At 41.5% G+C, this 17697-nt stretch overlaps 1 protein-coding gene across 2 annotated transcripts in view; it reads left to right on the top strand.

Annotated features, from left to right (window-relative positions):
- Nucleotides 1–17697, top strand: part of AFF4 (ALF transcription elongation factor 4) — a 97486-nt gene that overhangs the window by 69510 nt on the left and 10279 nt on the right. For both annotated transcript variants that reach the window (XM_075541537.1, XM_075541536.1), the window contains 8 exons: nucleotides 1279–1327; nucleotides 4524–4578; nucleotides 5224–5261; nucleotides 5897–6059; nucleotides 6735–7652; nucleotides 11666–11754; nucleotides 12326–12569; nucleotides 16960–17054. In XM_075541537.1, coding sequence (XP_075397652.1) covers nucleotides 1279–1327; nucleotides 4524–4578; nucleotides 5224–5261; nucleotides 5897–6059; nucleotides 6735–7652; nucleotides 11666–11754; nucleotides 12326–12569; nucleotides 16960–17054 — 1651 coding nt within the window. The remainder of the gene's footprint in view (nucleotides 1–1278; nucleotides 1328–4523; nucleotides 4579–5223; nucleotides 5262–5896; nucleotides 6060–6734; nucleotides 7653–11665; nucleotides 11755–12325; nucleotides 12570–16959; nucleotides 17055–17697) is intronic.

The raw sequence follows: 17697 nt of genomic DNA, 5'->3' as shown, positions 1-17697 counted from the left end.
GGATCTATAGGAGTGAACTTCAGGCAAGAAGGGGTCATTGTGGTTGACCATACACTCCCTGTGTGCTTTTCTGAGCCCTCAGGTTTGGAAAGGTGACATCTGCTGCGTACTACCCTTCACTCCTGTTTCCTTGGCCTCTTAGAAGAATTTGAGTGCAAAGGCATATTAAGCAATTCAAATCTCATCCCAAGAGACCGTGGCTGTGCAGGTTGATGGAAGTTAGAAACTATTGTGCCCGTCTAAGTTTCACCATGTACCTCAGTAATAAAACCGGTGTTCCAAGAGCAATGCCTTCTGACATACTAAAGTGTACTTATACTAGTGGTAAGCTATGTCTGGAGATGGAAATATGGGACTCTGTGATTCCTGGCTTATGATCTTTAGTAATTATTAAGCAAAGAGGTGAAACTAAAAGAGTGTTTCTTTAGAAGTGAAACTAAAAGGTTATTTCTTATGAACAGATTTTCCATAATTCTATGTAGATTTCTTAGCTCTGCTGTAGAGAAAGGGACCTGAAGGCTGTTGATTTGCGTAAATGACTGGTGATCGGTCAGAAAGTTGACCATTTCACCTTTCGTTAAGGTAGAGTCTCACTACTTCTGTTCTATCCCCATTGTCTCCCAACGCTTTTGGAAATAAGACCCGAAGCTGTTTTTCTGTTGATTTATATTATTCTGTTTCTCTTAAACAAAGCTGTACCTTCTTGTTTTTAATCTTAAAATTATATGGTATGAAAACCAAACTTGATGGCTTTTGAGCCAACTCTAACTATGGTCATCTTATAGAATTTAATTCCATGGGGTGTTTTTTTTGTTGGTGTTGTTGCAGTTTTTGTGGAAGCAGATTGCCAGCAGTTTATTTAACTGGTCTCCCATTGGTAGACGTTTGAGTTATTTTCCATTTTGGTGTTACACACCGTGCTGAAAAAATGCCTTGTTTGTGTATACGTGTGAACATGTGTATTCCTCCCATTATACCTGAAAATTCCTACCATTGGAATTATTTGATAAGTGGATAGATGTATTTTAAATGTCGATAACATAGATATTAGCAGATTTCCCTCAAAAGAAATTGTATGAGCATATCTCAAACACAAATGTCTGTTTTCCTCCCTGCCTTTATGCTTACCTAGTATCTTACATGGTCATACTTCATAAAAAGTCACCAGTTGGATGAAAAATTATGTATCATTGTTTTAATTTTTGCGGGTAGGTACTTGACAGTGTAAATTGACAGACAATTTACATGTTGCTTATTTCTGCGTTCTTTTTGTTCTAGAAAGATATAATCCTTCTTCAAAGACTTCAAATGGACACCAGTCTAAATCGTAAGTGTATTTCTTAATAAGTTTAATGTTGGTGTGTTTTTCTGCAAGTCTGTAGCATCTGGGTATTTTGAACAGCATGTAGAAATAAATATGTACTTAACCTTTTGAGGCAGGACTAGGCAGACTTTTATGTAAAGGACCACATAGTAAGTAGGTTAGGATTTGTGGAGCTGCATGTTTCTCTCCTAACAGCATCATGCTGCCATGGCAGCCGGAAAGGCAGCCAGAGACCGCGGGTGTGGCTCAGTTCCAATCACAGCCTTTCTTGATATGACAGGTAGTGGACCTGATTGTGCTCATGACTATGGGGGTTGCCTTTTCTAGGGTCACAATGTTTCTCTCTCGCAGTTACCTGCATCTGTGTGTTTGTAGTCCCCTTAATAAAGAAGGCATGGAAAAAGGCACCATTCTTCCTCTGAGTTAGTTTAGCCCTTCATTTAACCACTAAATGCGGAATATTAGGCACCTGTTTGTCCTGTTTCAATGCACTAAGCAACATAGTTCATGCTGCCTTTGTGAATGAGGGGTAATTACAGTTTGCTGCTAGGGCTCCAGTTGTGTTCAGTGGATAGCTGCAGGAAGTTTTCTTCCTGATTAATACACTTGTCTTAGTCTCCTTAGGGTGCTTGAGAAAAAATTTTTCTCCCCCTATCAAAACAGTGTCTTGTAACAGGATCTTCAGGGCCAATTAAATGCATGGCAGAGAGGTCAGATCGGAAGGTTATGATGACTATTTGGGGTTTTGCCGAAGGGTCATTTTAATAGATTTTATCAAATGACACAGGATGATTATGGGGGCTAATTAACCCTATAATGCCGAGCACGACGTTTTTGTAACATTTAATGAATATAATTAATTAATATATTGAAAGTAAAAGAATATAACTGTGAAAGTAAAGAATAAAAACAACAAATTTCCCCCCTGAAATTAAAAATTCCAGCGTTATAGGGTTCAGAAACAGTTGTAAGAAAGCAGAAAACTGCATTGGTGATTAAAAAGGCCACAACAGTTGGGTGGAAGCTTTTTTCGTGTGCCAGCTCATTCTTGGAGGGTAACAAGGGCTGTCCTTCAAGAATTTCCTCGGGAAACCTTGCCCAATCCCCTACAGACCCTCAGCTGTTTCATTCCCCACACCCACCGCTCAGCGGAACACAATCGGAGACCCTCAAGGGTTCCTAAACTGCAGTTTCTGTGTGTTGTAAATTGGAAGGCGCAGACCTTTGAGAGCTAGAAACAGCCTGGAGAAGTATGTAGACCTAGATGGAGGATATGTGGAGAAACAAGAGCTTCACCAATTTGCTATTTTTGTTTAATACAGTTTTCTGTGATTTTTTATAACATTTTTTGACTTGCCTCCTATGAAGCAACACAATTTGTTTTGTCTTTATGTTTTCCTATTTTGATTTTGTAGACAGGACCAGGAATATAAACATATCTTAATGTAACATGGTACTATATTGGATTACAATAAATTCCAGCTATAAGCAGATTCTTTCACAGCACCAGCTCTCTTGATCGTAGCCACTAACTATGCTGTTAACCTCAGCCTAACCTTCAGTTGAACATAGAACTGAGAATGAAAATAGGAATATAAGAAGCCCTCTACTCTCACTGCTAAAGAATTTAAATTCTATTTCTATTCATTGTGTTATTTACTGAAATGCAGAGAATTGATGCATTCTACCATATTTGTGCCCATTATCACTTTAGTTGCTGAGCAAACAAAAACAATCAGGTCCTTGAACAATCTGCTGAAAGCTTTGGCATATTCACTGTGTAACCTGGTTCATTGAGCTGCTATTATTAAATCATTTGAGGGCTGAGAGAATTCAGAGTAAGGAAATCAGTCAGAGAAATGCATTGAATCCTTGATGAAAAGTAAAGTCTTGTTGCTGACCCACTTAATTGGACCAATCTTGGGAGCTTTTCATAATTTTATAATCATAGGTTATTTTCAAGTAGTCTTTTGTGCCATATGCTGGACTTATTTGGTTCAACAGTATAAACTCAGGTTAAACGTTAAGGAGAGAATTTAAGTAGTTATTGGAGTGAGACAGTAATATTTCCTTCTGATTGACTGGCTTGAAATATTGAGAAGAAAGGTAAGGAAACTACTGGTAATGAAATTAAAACTTTTTTAATTGCACCTTTCCCTAAGCTTTGTAATAATATTTCCTATAAAAAGACAAAAATCTGGGGGAGGGGGAAAAAAAAAAAGGGAAACCGAGCTGATTCCAGGAACCCAAGTGGAAGGTGAATTATGAGAATGACGAGTGCAACGAATGTATAAGGGTGCTTTGCTCAATTGATGTATGTACAGACTGTGATAAGAGCCTTATGAGCCCCAATAAAAAGATTAAAAAAATAAATAAAAAGACAAAAATCTTATGGTTCATTATGCAGATATTAATTTTAAGGCTTTTGATTTTGTGGCCCCAGGGAAAAATTAAATATTTAATTTTACTTTCAAAAACAAATTCTAGAAACTATTAGCTTATATGTAATATTTGTATGTGTGTATACTTTTAATTGGTTGGAATTTGAATATAAAAGATTGAGAACCTGAAATTTTTTGGTTTTGTGTATTTTTCATTCGTAGATGATTATATAGTCAAGTTTTTTACCCAAAAGTGATATATCTAAAAAGAACACTTGTCTTTTACATTCCCCCCCCCCCTTTTTTTTGCTACCACTTAGTTGGTTGCCACTAGTTGTAAAAACGTTCTTCCTGTAGCATTGGAGACCAAAAAAGAGACTTGCTTAACACTTGAGTGTTATTCCTTCTTTCTAAGGCATGGTTTCTTTCTTTAGTGGACTATTGAGTGTGATGAGGGTGCTTTGTTTTGATTATAAAGGGAAAATGAATGCGACGGAATGAAGAAAACCTTAGAGATAATAGAGGCAAATAAAACGTTTATAGAAAGGTAGTTTTTTTTTTTAATTTGAAAAGAAACATGAACATTTTATGGAAAGGCTGCAACTTGTGAAATGGATAAATTCCTCCTTTCTGTTCTGGATGGATATAAACCAAACCCAACAGAGTAAGACTTAACTATTTTTATTTTGTTTTGTTTACAACTAAATTTTTGGCTACCACAGTGATTGCTCTTGGAATATTGGTAAAGATTTTAGTGCTCTGGTATGCCATAACAAATAGTTCCAAAAATAACAATCCTTTCTACCTTTTCCCTCTAGTATGTTAAAAGATGACTTAAAACTAAGCAGCAGTGAAGACAGTGATGGGGAACAGGTGTGTGTACTACTATATGATTTTGCCAGTCTCATACAGTATTTGTTCTCATTGTATTTTATAAGAATATATGATTACCCCTAATAAAATGTAAAAAAGAAAAAAAAGGAAAACGATTAGGGCAAAGAATGTACAGATGTGCTTTATACAATTGATGTATGTTTATGTATGGATTGTGATAAGAGTTGTATGAGCCCCTAATAAAATGCTAAAAAAAACTGCATTAAAAATGTGTCGCAAAAAAGAATATATGATTAAAATACTTATGACCTCATTATTAAATGAAATTCCTTCCTATATGCTTCCCGATACTGTAATGTTGTGATCTTCTGCCTCCCCGCCCTAAATCTTCATCTTTTCTTATCATTTAAAAAACATTGGCATTTCCTTAATACTTGTCATGGATTGGAATGTATTCACAAAGCATGCCATTGTTGACGAGAAGGACTATTGACAAAACTTTTGACCCTGTCCTGACAGTTAAGAGTGTTTAGGTAAAAGCAGTATGTCATAATTGTCAAGTAAATACTCATGCAAACGTCAGAGAAGCCAGTTTTTCTATTATGATTTCAGCTGTTTCTCAAAATAAACAGATAGAGTGCTATTTATTCACTTGAAGACTTTCTTCTCCTACTTTAATTTTAGGATTGTGATAAGACGATGCCAAGGAGCACACCAGGAAGGTAGGCTTCCTTTTATTTGTTTGTTTTTAGAGAGATAGGGCCACTCCATGATCATTGTAGTGATGTGATAGGTGGCCTTCTAAATGATAAAATTGATTGTGTTGATTCCATTGCTTGTAAATTGCCTAAAAGTATCATTTGGCTGTACATTTTTAGTGGTTGAGTTTTGTGGTAGGTAATTTATAATACAGTAAAAAGGTTTTTAAAGGAGTGATAGCTACACACCTACTGGCACCTTAACATCTCGGATGGTAAGTGGTTGGAGGTTGAGCCCAGCCTTGACTCCAGGGGAAAGCCCCGGTAGCTTTCTCTCTGAAAGCCTTCCTCCTAGGACACCCCGTGGGTAGCTCTACTGGGTCCTGTAGCTCCTGTGAGCCGGGCGGATGCAGGGGCACACTGCAGGCACCAGCTTCAGAGCGGACAGCACATCGGAAACTTTTATAGGAAGCATTTATTTCATTTATGGCAAAGGTCTAGATTTCTAGACTGGTAACAACAGTACAGACTGTAAATTATTTTCTTTAAACAAACAATAAATAGTGAGAGTTGGTTGTTAATTTGGGTACTTTCCTATTGTTACTGTAAAAGCAACAGATTAACCCTGTTTGATCATTCTTATGTTTTATCCTTTCCAGTAATTCTGAGCCTTCACACCATAACAGTGAAGGAGCAGATAACTCCAGAGATGATTCTAGCAGCCACAGTGGATCTGAAAGCAGCTCTGGCTCTGACTCAGAGAGCGAAAGTAGTTCCAGTGACAGTGAGGCCAATGAGCCATCCCAGAGTGCATCTCCTGAGGTGAGGGAGGCAGAGGGCCCTTCGCAGGCCCTCACCAGCTCTCTGGAAGCGGCATCAAGTTAAAGAGCTGACTCCAATGTAAAAGATGAAGGGAAAGGTTATGTATTCTGAAACAAAGAAATTGAGCCCTGTGTCTCAGACGAGGCCCAGATACTTGTTTCCCTGTTACTTGAGCAGACATTTTGTCTAGATGAGGACCTGCTTGAGGTCCTATTGCAAGTCACTGACCTATTGGAGTTCTTACGTTTGAGCTTTACTTTTCTCATCTCAGCAGGGTAAATCCAGGGTTTTCTGTTGGTGTGGATAAAAAAGAACTCTTGGGTAGTTTTACTATAAAACTTGAGAAAATATATAGCTTAAGAAAAATGTTGAAAATCTTTGTTCCCTACATCATTTGTTTATTTTCAGAGGTAAACAGTCATTTGTTATAAATGCCTCTTGAAGTTGAATTCCTCACAGGAGTATTTGGTATTTCTAAAGGCATATATGACATTTAGCTTCTCTTTTCATTCAAATGATTAGAGCAAATAGTATTCAGCCCTTTGCTTTGGGCTCATCAGAACCATTTACTGTTTCCTGGTAGCTAATGTTTTTGTGATTATTTTAGGCATTTTATGTACAGACCAGGAAGAAAGCTTCAGTATCAATAAAAGCAGTAATTCTTTCTGTTTTCAGCCTGAACCACCACCAACAAACAAATGGCAGCTTGATAATTGGTTGAATAAAGTGAACCCCCACAAAGTGTCTCCCGCGTCGTCCGTGGATAGCAACATCCCGTCATCGCAAGGCTACAAAAAGGAAGGCCGGGAACCGAGTGCAGGCAACAGCTACCCTGACACAGCGGGCCCGAAAGAAACGAGCTCTGCCACTCCAGGGCGAGACTCCAAAACGATCCAAAAGGGATCCGAAAGCGGACGAGGGAGACAGAAGTCTCCTGCCCAGAGTGACAGCACAACCCAGAGGAGAGCTGTAGGCAAAAAACAACCCAAAAAGGCGGAGAAGGCAGCTGCTGAAGAGCCGCGAGGAGGCCTGAAGATTGAAAGTGAAACCCCGGTGGACATGGCTACCAGTATGCCCTCCAGCAGACACAAGGCAGCCACCAAAGGCTCGAGGAAGCCCAACTTAAAGAAGGAGTCCAAATCTTCCCCTCGGCCGACAGCCGAGAAAAAGAAATACAAGTCCACAAGTAAATCTTCCCAAAAATCCAGGGAAATCATAGAAACCGATACCTCGTCCTCTGATTCGGATGAAAGCGAGAGCCTTCCTCCTTCCTCGCAAACGCCCAAGTACCCCGAGAGCAGCAGGACTCCCGTGAAGCCCTCCTCCGGGGAGGAGGAGGACAGCTTTTTCCGGCAACGAATGTTCTCTCCTATGGAAGAGAAGGAGCTCCTTTCGCCCCTCAGTGAGCCTGATGACAGGTACCCACTGATCGTGAAGATTGACCTGAATCTTTTGACCAGAATACCAGGAAAGCCTTACAAAGAAGCAGAGCCACCCAAGGGGGAAAAGAAAAATGTGCCAGAAAAGCACACGCGAGAGACTCAGAAACAGTCCTCAGAAAAGGTTTCCAACAAAGGCAAGAGGAAACATAAGGTTTGTTAAGGGTTTTTATTGTTTGATTCTGAGCCTCCGAATCCAAAGCACTGTACACATATCAGTAAGCCTCCAAATTGGTTCATGAGCTGTAAGGGAGCAAAAGAGGGCAAGTCCAAGGCCACATTGAAGCTAGAGCCGGAACAGTTCCTTGAGAGCGCGTGCCTCTGTTGCCTCTAGATGCCGTGATGGTTTCCAGTGCTGCCAGCGTGTTGGTGAGAAGAGAGCCTGTACAGTGTCCGCCCTCTCCTAGGCTGCTGGTGTGAGTCCTTTAGTTGGAGGTGCACACACCAAGGTGTTAGAGTCCCCTCCACTCGCTTAATGTCTTACCCGAAGCCAAGTCACACGTTTTACATTACTGCCCCTTCCGTGTTCCAGCTAAAAAGTGAGCCTGTTGCTTTTGACACATTCCTAAGAACTCCGCCAGTTCACTGCGCTTAGCTAGAGCTCATCTTTAAATATACTTCGAGATAATTTGGATTTTGAGGCAAAACTTGGTATGTGTTTAAGACCAAGTTTAACAAATATATAGAGACATTTTTTGGTGATTTGAGTGAATGTTTACATATAGAGCAAATTGACATTCCATTCAGCAATTCATACCCATGCCGTGGTTAGGAATGCCACAATGTAACAGCACTCTCCCCACTTCCTCTCCATGTTTGCCATTTCCTTCCATTTGTCTTTCTGATCCCTTGTGCCGTTATAGGTTTATCCCTGGGCACATGCTGCCCTTTACTCTCATGTGGCTGACTGTTGGAGGGATCTGTACCTTCCCTGTGTTACTGCTTACTGTGTAGGCCTGAAAGTTAAGCCACTCTTGAGTTCAGCTCCAGACTTGAAGGGTGTCTGAGGGTTATAGTCTCAGGGATCCTGCCACTCTCAAGCAGACCAATCATCCTAGTCTTTTTGATTATTTTGAGGTTTGTTTTACATCCCCACCCCCACCCCCATTTTTTCAGGACTTCCTGTGTTGACCCCTTTCTGAGCAGTCCGCAGAAGCAGGTTTGCAGGCACCACCTGGTTCTTCTGGTCTTTGTCGTGGAGGCTGTAAATTGCACGGTCCATTGTGTGTCTCCAAGTGTTTTTACTCATCTTTGCTTCCAGACAGCAAGAAACAGTAATTGCACTAATCACCAAAGTTGTGTGTAAAACATTGTCTTAGGATTATACTGTGCCAGTGGGCCATGATGTCCCTTGATACTGTGCTCCTGAGCCACCAGACCCAAACAACACATTCCTGCAAGGCGTGTTTGTTTGGTATGGCTAAGAAATTTTCATAACTTTGCCCCATATGTTCACTTATATTAGTGGATATACTTGTAACATATAAGAGACGTATATAAAAAAATCATGTATTATTAGGCCTAGGAAATAGGAAAATTTTTGAATATATGATTGGAGAATAGTGTTCCTATAATGAAAACAGCTGAACAACTAGATAGAAAGGGGGAACCGATTACAAGGATCTACATATAACCCCCTCCCTGGGGGACGGCCCACAGGAAAGTGGGTGAAGGGGGACGTTAGACAGTGTAAGACATGACAAAGTAATAATAATTTTTTAACTTATCAAGGGTTCATGAGGAAGGGGTTGCGGGAGGGGAAAAGTGAGCTGATAGCAAGGGCTCGCGTAGAAAGCAGATGTTTTGAGAATGATGAGGGCAGCAAATGTGCTTGACACCATGGACGCATTATGTGTGGATTGTGAGTTGTACGAGCCCCTAATAAAATGATTTTTTTTAAAAGCTAGGTTTGGGAAATTTTGAGGAAAGTGGACTTTAATATTCTGTGTTGAAGAAGACGCATTGCTAGATACTTGTGGGTATGGCTGTAAAAGAATGAAGTGGTTCAGTCTGAGGCAAGTGAACAGCTAGGAATTCGAGTAGCCTTCCCCGAGGAACTGGTGAACACAGCCCCAGTTGGCCTGAGAATCACATGCACGAAAAACAAGGTAGAACATTTTCTTAAAAGGTGAGCCAGGGATTTTATCCCCCTCCTTTTCTCAAAACTACAGCACGAGTCTTTAAAGTTACTGGGAAAATGGAATTAAAAGATAATAGAATTTTTCCATGTACTTTTCAAAGCCACCTTGAATTATGTGCAGGTGTACCTATTCAGAAAAACCAGGGAATAATTTCTAGAAAACAAGCCTATTCCTTCCCATAATATAGCCTGCAAATTTCCATTATTGTCGTACAGGGATACCTCTCTTACCTCGTAAGTCCCTACCTCTGCAGCCCATGGCCTCAGATGGGTAGACTTGGTTATAAAGTTAGTTATCAGATAACAGAATGGCAGCTTCCATATAAGTGGCTCTGTTGTTTAGAAAAAAATAGGGTGTTTCCTCTAGGACTTAAAAAAAAATGTCCGCTGTGTTTTAACCAGAGTGTTTGTTGCATGTTCTTAAAAGAAATTCAAGGGGCGAGTGGTGGTCCCATTGTACAGTTCTTGCCTCCCAGCGTGGTTCATTGTCCAGCATCTGCCAGTGAAGCTCTCATGGTCCCAAACAAGTTCTAGCTGCTCTGTCAGACTGAGAATGGGAAGAAGGGCCTGCGGATCAGCCAGTGCAAGCTTCCCAACAGCGTCTGAGTCACAGTGGGTCACGGAGACCCCCAGGATCAGGCAGTGTTCCGTGAGTCAGGGGCCCACTAATAGCAGTAGCAAAATCGATAGGCCAACCTTTTTGAAGTCCTTTGTTTTTAAAACTTGAAAAATATGTAGAACAGTAATTTAAAAGTCCTCCTTCTAGAAAGACCCTATATATCTTCTCTCCCCACCTCAGTACCCTTATACTCATGTCTATAGGTCAAAATTTTAATTTTATAAAGTGTATAACACTAGAAAACTCAGTGATAGGATTTTGAGATTCATGGTGTTCATGAAATCCAGTGTCAGAGACAGCTCCTTGGTAGAAGCAGGTAGTATTGAGAGACGAACCTGAGGGACAAGGGAGGTGGATTCTTTGTTCCTGTGTCTGCGTTGTCTGCCTGTCATCATTTTGTGTTTGGGGACAGCCTAATTTATTATGACAGGTCCTTTGTAACTGGGTACTCTGAAGCAAAGGGAAGGGGTAGGTGCTCCTAGGATGGTAGCATTAGAAATTACAGGTGGGCCCACACAGCTTTTCAGAGGGAAAGGTTTTTTACATCATTAGGCTTGGCTGTAATTAAGGAGAAATCAGCATTCACAGGATATGAAGAAATTGGAACCCATACACATACCAAGCTGATGGGACTATGAAATGGGCTACTCCTTCTGACAAGAGCTTAGCCGTTATTTAGAGTGCTATGCGGGAGAAATACTCTACAAACTGACACTTTTGTTTCTAGGTACACACCCTCCAAATGTTAACAAAAACGTGTACACCAGGTTCATAGCCACATTGTTCCTAACAGCCAAGTAGTAGAAACAACCCAAATAGTCATAACCTAATGAGTGCTCGAATAAGCCGCATTAGATCATCGCCTGCCAAAGGAAGGAAGTACTGCCTCTCCTTGGAAAACATGCTGCCAGTGCTGGACATGAGATTTTCCATTTCTACAGAATATTCAGAATGGGAAAGCTGTAGAGACAGAGACTAGACTAGTGGAGCTGGGGTGCTCGGAGAGGGAATGGAAAGTGACTGCTAATGGTTGTAGAGTTTCTTTTGGGGGTGACAAAAATGCTCTTAAATGGATTGTGACGAGCCTCTCAGTTTTGTGACCATACTCTGATTTGAACACTTTGAAAGGATGAGTTTTAAATTGGTTAGTAAATTATACACTAATGTTTAACCTAATTGTGAATTATGTCTCAAAGTAGAGTGAACAACACCCCCCAACATTTTATCATCTAAAATGTTATATCTAAAAGACACAGGAAATGGGTCTCGGTGTTAAAGCCTCTCGGGCTCAGCATTTGATTTTGATGTCAGAGTCTTGCTGATGTTCAGCAAGGGCACGCTGCTGCGAGGAAGGCCTTTGGGTGAGTAAAGGTTGAATCTAGAGGCTGCTCTGTTGTCTTTGGCCCAGAATGAAGAGGACAGCCGAGCCAGTGAGAGCAAGAAACCCAGAACGGAAGATAAGAATTCAGCAGGCCACAAGCCTTCCGGCAACAGAGAGTATGTCCCAAGCCTGATGCATGTCGGTGCTGTTCATAGATGCACATTATTTGCTCTTACTAACATGCTCTGGGGGTATTTCTTTAAGTAAGCACTCACTTGTGCACACACATGAGCACGCACTATCATCATGGGAGCTTCTGCTACTGCTGATGCGACTGGAAAGGATTTAAGATGTAATCATGTCCTCCGTTTTTGGTGGGATAAGGATAAGCATGCAGTTAGAAGAGGGCACATAACTTTCTGGGTCGATGGCAAGTTTATTTGTAGCTAGCAAGAGTCTTCTACGTTGCTAACTTGGAGCATGAATCGGTTTCTTCACCATTTATCTATTTGTTCATTGAACACGTATTTACCGAGTACTTACTGTGTGGTCCGGCCTGTTTTAGGCCTTGCCAAATAGCCATGGGCGTGGGGGAGGGAGACAGATAAGATGCTTATCTTCGTGGAAGGTAGAGTCATATCCTTCTTTACAGACCTATGCGCTAGTAATGACGTGGGTCACAAAGGAAGACCTCACCCCCCTGTGTATTCCTGTGTGGAGAATTAAGGGATGTGTTTGGTTTGACAGGTCGTCCAAACAGAGTGCTGCAAAAGAAAAGGATTTGTTGCCTTCTCCTGCTGGGCCTGTTCCTTCAAAAGATCCCAAAACAGAGCATGGCTCTCGGAAGAGGACTATTAGTCAGTCTTCCGCCCTCAAGTCCAGCAGTAATAGCAACAAGGAGAACAGCAGCAGCAGCAGCAAAAGTGCTTCCTCCACATCCAAGCAGAAGAAGCCTGAAGGGAGGACTTCCGGTAGCTCCAAGGAGACCAAGGTAACGGGGAGGTGGCTTGAGCCTTGGGAGACGCCCTCTCAGTGCCCTGGGCTTCTCCGTGCTTGGACGCTTTTGCAGCCACTTTCCACTCTCTACAGGCTTGTGCAGCTCATTCTCAAAGCTCCACCCTTTTGAGGGTGAACACACGCAGGGCAGGGATCTGAGGCCAGCTATAAGGCCCTGAGTATGCACAGTAATTGGAATACCCACCCAAGCCCTCTGCTGCGAATCTGCTTTTTCCAGCTCATGGGTTCTTCACCCCTAGAGGACAGAGTAGAACTAACTGCTCCTTTGAGTTTCTGAGACTGAGTCTGCGGGAGCAGACAGCCTCGTCTTTCTCCCTTGGACTGGGTTGCTGGGTTTGAGCTGCCAGTTTAGCTACCCAGTGCTTCCCTCACTGCACCACCTGGGTTCCTGTGAGTTAGAATAGAAGTTAATAAACTGAGGGAAATTGGTGCTGAACGTTTTGGCAGTGGGAACTTGATTTCATTTGAAATGGCTTCATCTGTTGAGATTGTATTCTTGCCTGTGATTTAAAACTGCCTTTGAATGTTTTACAATTAGATTTTACAAGCAAGTCTTTTTACATAAATAGAGCAAGCAACCCTGTGGCTTTAATTCATCTAATAGGAAAAAAAGTGGAGTTGACCTACCAGTGGGAGTGTTCACGATGCACTGGTGACAGTGTATGGGGACAGCCTTCATCTTTGTGGGCGAGGAATTGGGTGCGAAAGGGTTTTCAAGTCTGTACTGTAGTAAACTGACCCTCAGTTTGTTTACCAGGTTATTTGAATCACTTTAAGAAATGGTTATGGTAGGGGGCGGGGAGGAACTCCCTAAAATCAGAGTACACAAGACAGAATTGAGAAAATACCTCAATTTTGAGCACTATAATTCAGTGAATTATAATTTGTGACTTAAATAAGCAAAGGCTTAAAGAGTTGAAAAGGTAGACTGTTGTAAGCCATTCGTCATGCTTCTGAAATGTGATCATTCAATGCTGTTTTTTACATACTTTTATTGGGGGCTCTTACAGCTCTTATCACAATCCATACGTTCCTCTAATGCGTCAAGCACATTTGCCGCCATCATCATTTTCAAAGCATTCTCTTCCCACTTGAGCCCCTGATAATCAGCTTCCCATTTCTTCCCCCTCTCTCCCTCCCCCGCTTGCCCTCCCTCACGAACCCTTGATAAGTCATAGATTATTTTTACCATATCTTACATCATCCTCCATCACCCCTGACCCACTTTTCCATTGTTCGTCCCCTTGGAAGAGGGTTCTAGTTGATCCTTGGGATTAAGTCCCCCTTTCTCGCTCCACCCTCCCCTAATCCTCCTGGTATCTCTACTCTCCTTGTTGACCCTGAGACATTTATCTATCCTGGAATCCCTGTGTTGTGGTCTCTTATCTGTAGCGGTGTGCATATTCTGGTCTATTCCGATTCGTAAGGGAGAATTGAGGTCAGGATAGTGGGGGGAAGGAAACACCAAAGAACTAGAGGACAGTTGTGTTTTTCATTGGTGCTCTACTGCACCCTAACTGGCTCATCTATTCCCTGTGATCCCTCTGTGAGGGGATGTCCAATTGTCTACAGATGGGCATTGGGTCTCCACTCCATTCTCCCCCACCCTCATTTCACCTTGGATATGGTTTTATTCTGGGTCTTAAAGGCCTGTTACCTGATCCCATTGACACCGCACACAGGCTGGTGCACTTCTTCCATGTGGGCTTTGTTGCTTTTGAGCTAGATGGCTCCTTGTTTATCTTCAAACCTTCAAGTCCCAGACAATATATCTTTTGATATCCGGGCACCATCAGCTTTCTTCACCACACTTGCCCATGCACCCATTTTGTTTTCAGCGATCGTGTCAGGAAAGTGAGCGTCACAGAATGCCGGATTGTTAGAACAAAGTTTTCTTGTGTTAAGGGAGTACTTGCGTTGAGGCCCAGTGTCCACCTGCAACCTGAATGCTTAACATATAGATATGAGTACATAAGTCTATTTCCCTCTCATTATTTATATATGTGTATGTGTGTGTGTATACACACACATACACATATGGAAAAGCCTATAAATAGTTCAAGGTCTGTCATTAAATGTTTTACACTGAGGTAATTTGCATTCTGAGCAGCTTCTCAAATTGAGATACACAAAAGGCTTTTTTTCCAGCTGAACACTTTTCTAGTGACCTAGAGAGCTAGCTCCTTGTCCTGAAGCGGCTCACTGCTCTGTTGGCCTCCCTTGCTGCTCCAGTTCTCCCCTAGCCTGCTGGCTGGTACCCCCTCCCTTTTTCATCTTGTCACTGTAGAATTTGAGGAAGCTAGATTTGTTTCTGAAGCCTGTCACCTTCTTTGTAAAAACAAAGTCCGTGAGCTCATGCACTCCATTGGCTTCTGCTCCCATACAGGGACAAACCACCTGTCTCTTGCCAGCACGTCTCTCAACTTCTTGAAGACAAGGAATTGTGTCTTATTTTGTGTTTTATGCAGTGCTGAGCTCACTGGGTAATCAGGAAATGCTTTTCAGATAGGATGCAGTCATGTGATGCTCTGCAATTAGCAAACTGTGAGCTCGGCCTGGCCACCTTGATTTCAAGCACATACAGCACTTAACAGCTGTGCAGGTTAATCTTCATCTTGGTGGTTTGACCTTAGGTCATTACATAGGCGTTTATTAAATAAATTCTGTAACTTAGCTGGTTTTTCTATTCCACCCACCAAAAAGAAGAAAGAGAAAAGTCTGGAGTGTGAAACTCAGAGAATTTGGGTACTGTGAGAGCTGGACCTTGTTGGGCTTGTCAGTTTTTCCAGACTGCAAGTTTTCCACCTTTGCAGCCTTACACCTTTTCTACCGTTTGTTTTGGTGGTAAATTGTTCTGACTGCCGTGTGCCTTAAACAGGTTCCAGCTCCTGAAGGGTTTGTCTATAGAAGAGAAGAACATGGTAAAAAAAAAAATAATAATTTACTGTAATATGTAGAAAATCCTTTTTAAAAAAACACAAACTTTATTTCCCATCAAATTAGTATCCAAACATATTTTCTTCTTGACTACGAAGTCTCAATGTCAAATGAAGTTTTCTTTACTTGCTTCAGTTGCTGTCTTCATGACGTTTCATTTTCCCCAAATGATTTCGCCAAACTTGATACAAAGCAGAATACCACGGGGTCCGGGACTTGAGCATACACCGACAGCTACACCTATAGGATTTAATTCTTGGTTCCACATGTAGCTGCAGTCCTGATGGGTTTTCCATAGCCATTCTTGACATATTTTTTTTGGCCTTTATGTATCCTCCAAACTCAGACTTTGGTGCACCTTGAACAGTCTGGCCACCAGGCCCGCTGCAGCCATGCCGAAAAGCGAAAATTCTTATTCTTAATTACAGAAAACTTCAGTTTCCCTCAGACCACATATTGGTCTGTTTATAGAGCCTCGGGGGAAACGGTCCCAGTAGTGTGATACTACAGTGTAATATTCAGGAAGCCATTTCATAAACCCACAAACTTGACCATAAAGAGCCTAGTGTTTTCTCAAACCTCAGTACTGATTTCCGTGCCTTGAGTAGTAAGCTGGGATGGATGGAACTGCGAGGCTTAATGTTCAGGGAAAGTTGGGGGTGGGGAAGTTATATGGTTCTTTTAGAAATAGATTTAAATAAAAGTGGTAGAATTATATTGTCCATTGATAGATTTTTAAAATGTCAACATAATGTGGCATTTGTGGCAAAAGTTGAGTTGTTAAGCTGTTTTGCTTCATGGTTGCATACAGATTCCTAAAGATTGGGTTGAATGGGGTGGCTATTGGGAAACGGGATGAAACTGAAGGAAGAGCCTGAGTGTTGAAGTTGGACAGATCTGGGTTTAAAACCCACACCCCAAAAATGCCACTTTAAAGCTATTAGAATTTGGCCAAGTTACACAGCCTTCTGGAAACGGCACTTTATTCTCTCCTAATTGCAGTGCAGTTCCTATTTCATAAAGTTTTGGAGGGTCACTGTGCTGAAGTATGCAGTTAACGTAGTGCCTGGCAAGTACTACGCCCACAGTAAACAGCATGGCCACTGTTCCTTTCCATTGACCAGTAACTCAGTACATTTTACTTTAAGTAATAGCACCATTTTGATAGTTGATGGTGTGTATACCTTATATTCTGACAAGTGCCTGACACATGAAAAACTCAAAATTAATACTAGAATTACTATTTTGGGTTATGTAATGAACCCTGTCTGTAAAAAGGAAGTTTATGTTCTGAAGTTTAAAGCTTTATATTAAGAGTATGACTTGCCGAAGGCAGTGGCATCTCATTTGCTTTTTCACAGGGACTTTTCATTTAATTTTTCATATCCTCACAGTTTGTTAACATACTTCCATTATGTTTTGGTCAGGATAAGGCTCCAAACAGTTCTTCTACCTGTCCTCCATCTACACCAACTCCAGATGCTCCGAAGCCCCGGAGAACAAAGCTTGCCTTTGACGACAGGTGAGAGGAACAGGACTTTGTTGTTCTGCTCATAGGTTTAAGAAACGATGCTAGTCAGGACATAGGCAACTCCTTTGAATTCTGTCAGAGAGCAGGAGCGGTGACCGCTGTAAGGGTGGTACTGAGTCCACTGAGTAGTCAGGGTTTAATTAGAAAGGCTCCCACTTGTCAAAGCAGTGCTTTGTTAGCTAACTCCATGGCTCTCACGGGGATGGAAAGGACAGGCCGTCTGTAGAGTCTTCCTGCGCTGTTTCGGCATTGAAAAGAAGGCACTTTTGTTGATGAGAAAGAATAACGTTGTGTGTGGTACACATGTGCGCACATACTTGAAATCATGGTAAGAGGTCATTTTTCCAACCCATGTTTTATTCACGTTAACTTTTGGAAAACTCGAGGTCAACTAGCATTAAATACTAAGGAGCCTGATTTCTGATTTCTTGAGTAGAAGCTGTCCCATGAGTTGACCAAGATGATTTAGGCTCTAAATCTGATTTACATGCTTGTCAGAAAAAAACGGAAACAGAGGTTTTGTAATAGCCTTCTTGCTTTATTTGAGGCCATAATAGTTGAGGAATACTAGACGCTAGAATGAACTTGTATTATGAAAATGTTTACCAACTTGTTTTTAATAAAAATTTACATT

This window comes from Tenrec ecaudatus, chromosome 2, assembly GCF_050624435.1.
Source record: "Tenrec ecaudatus isolate mTenEca1 chromosome 2, mTenEca1.hap1, whole genome shotgun sequence".
NCBI lineage: Eukaryota > Metazoa > Chordata > Mammalia > Afrosoricida > Tenrecidae > Tenrec > Tenrec ecaudatus.
Note: the sequence above shows the minus strand (reverse complement) of the source record. Positions and strands in the feature narration are given on the sequence as shown.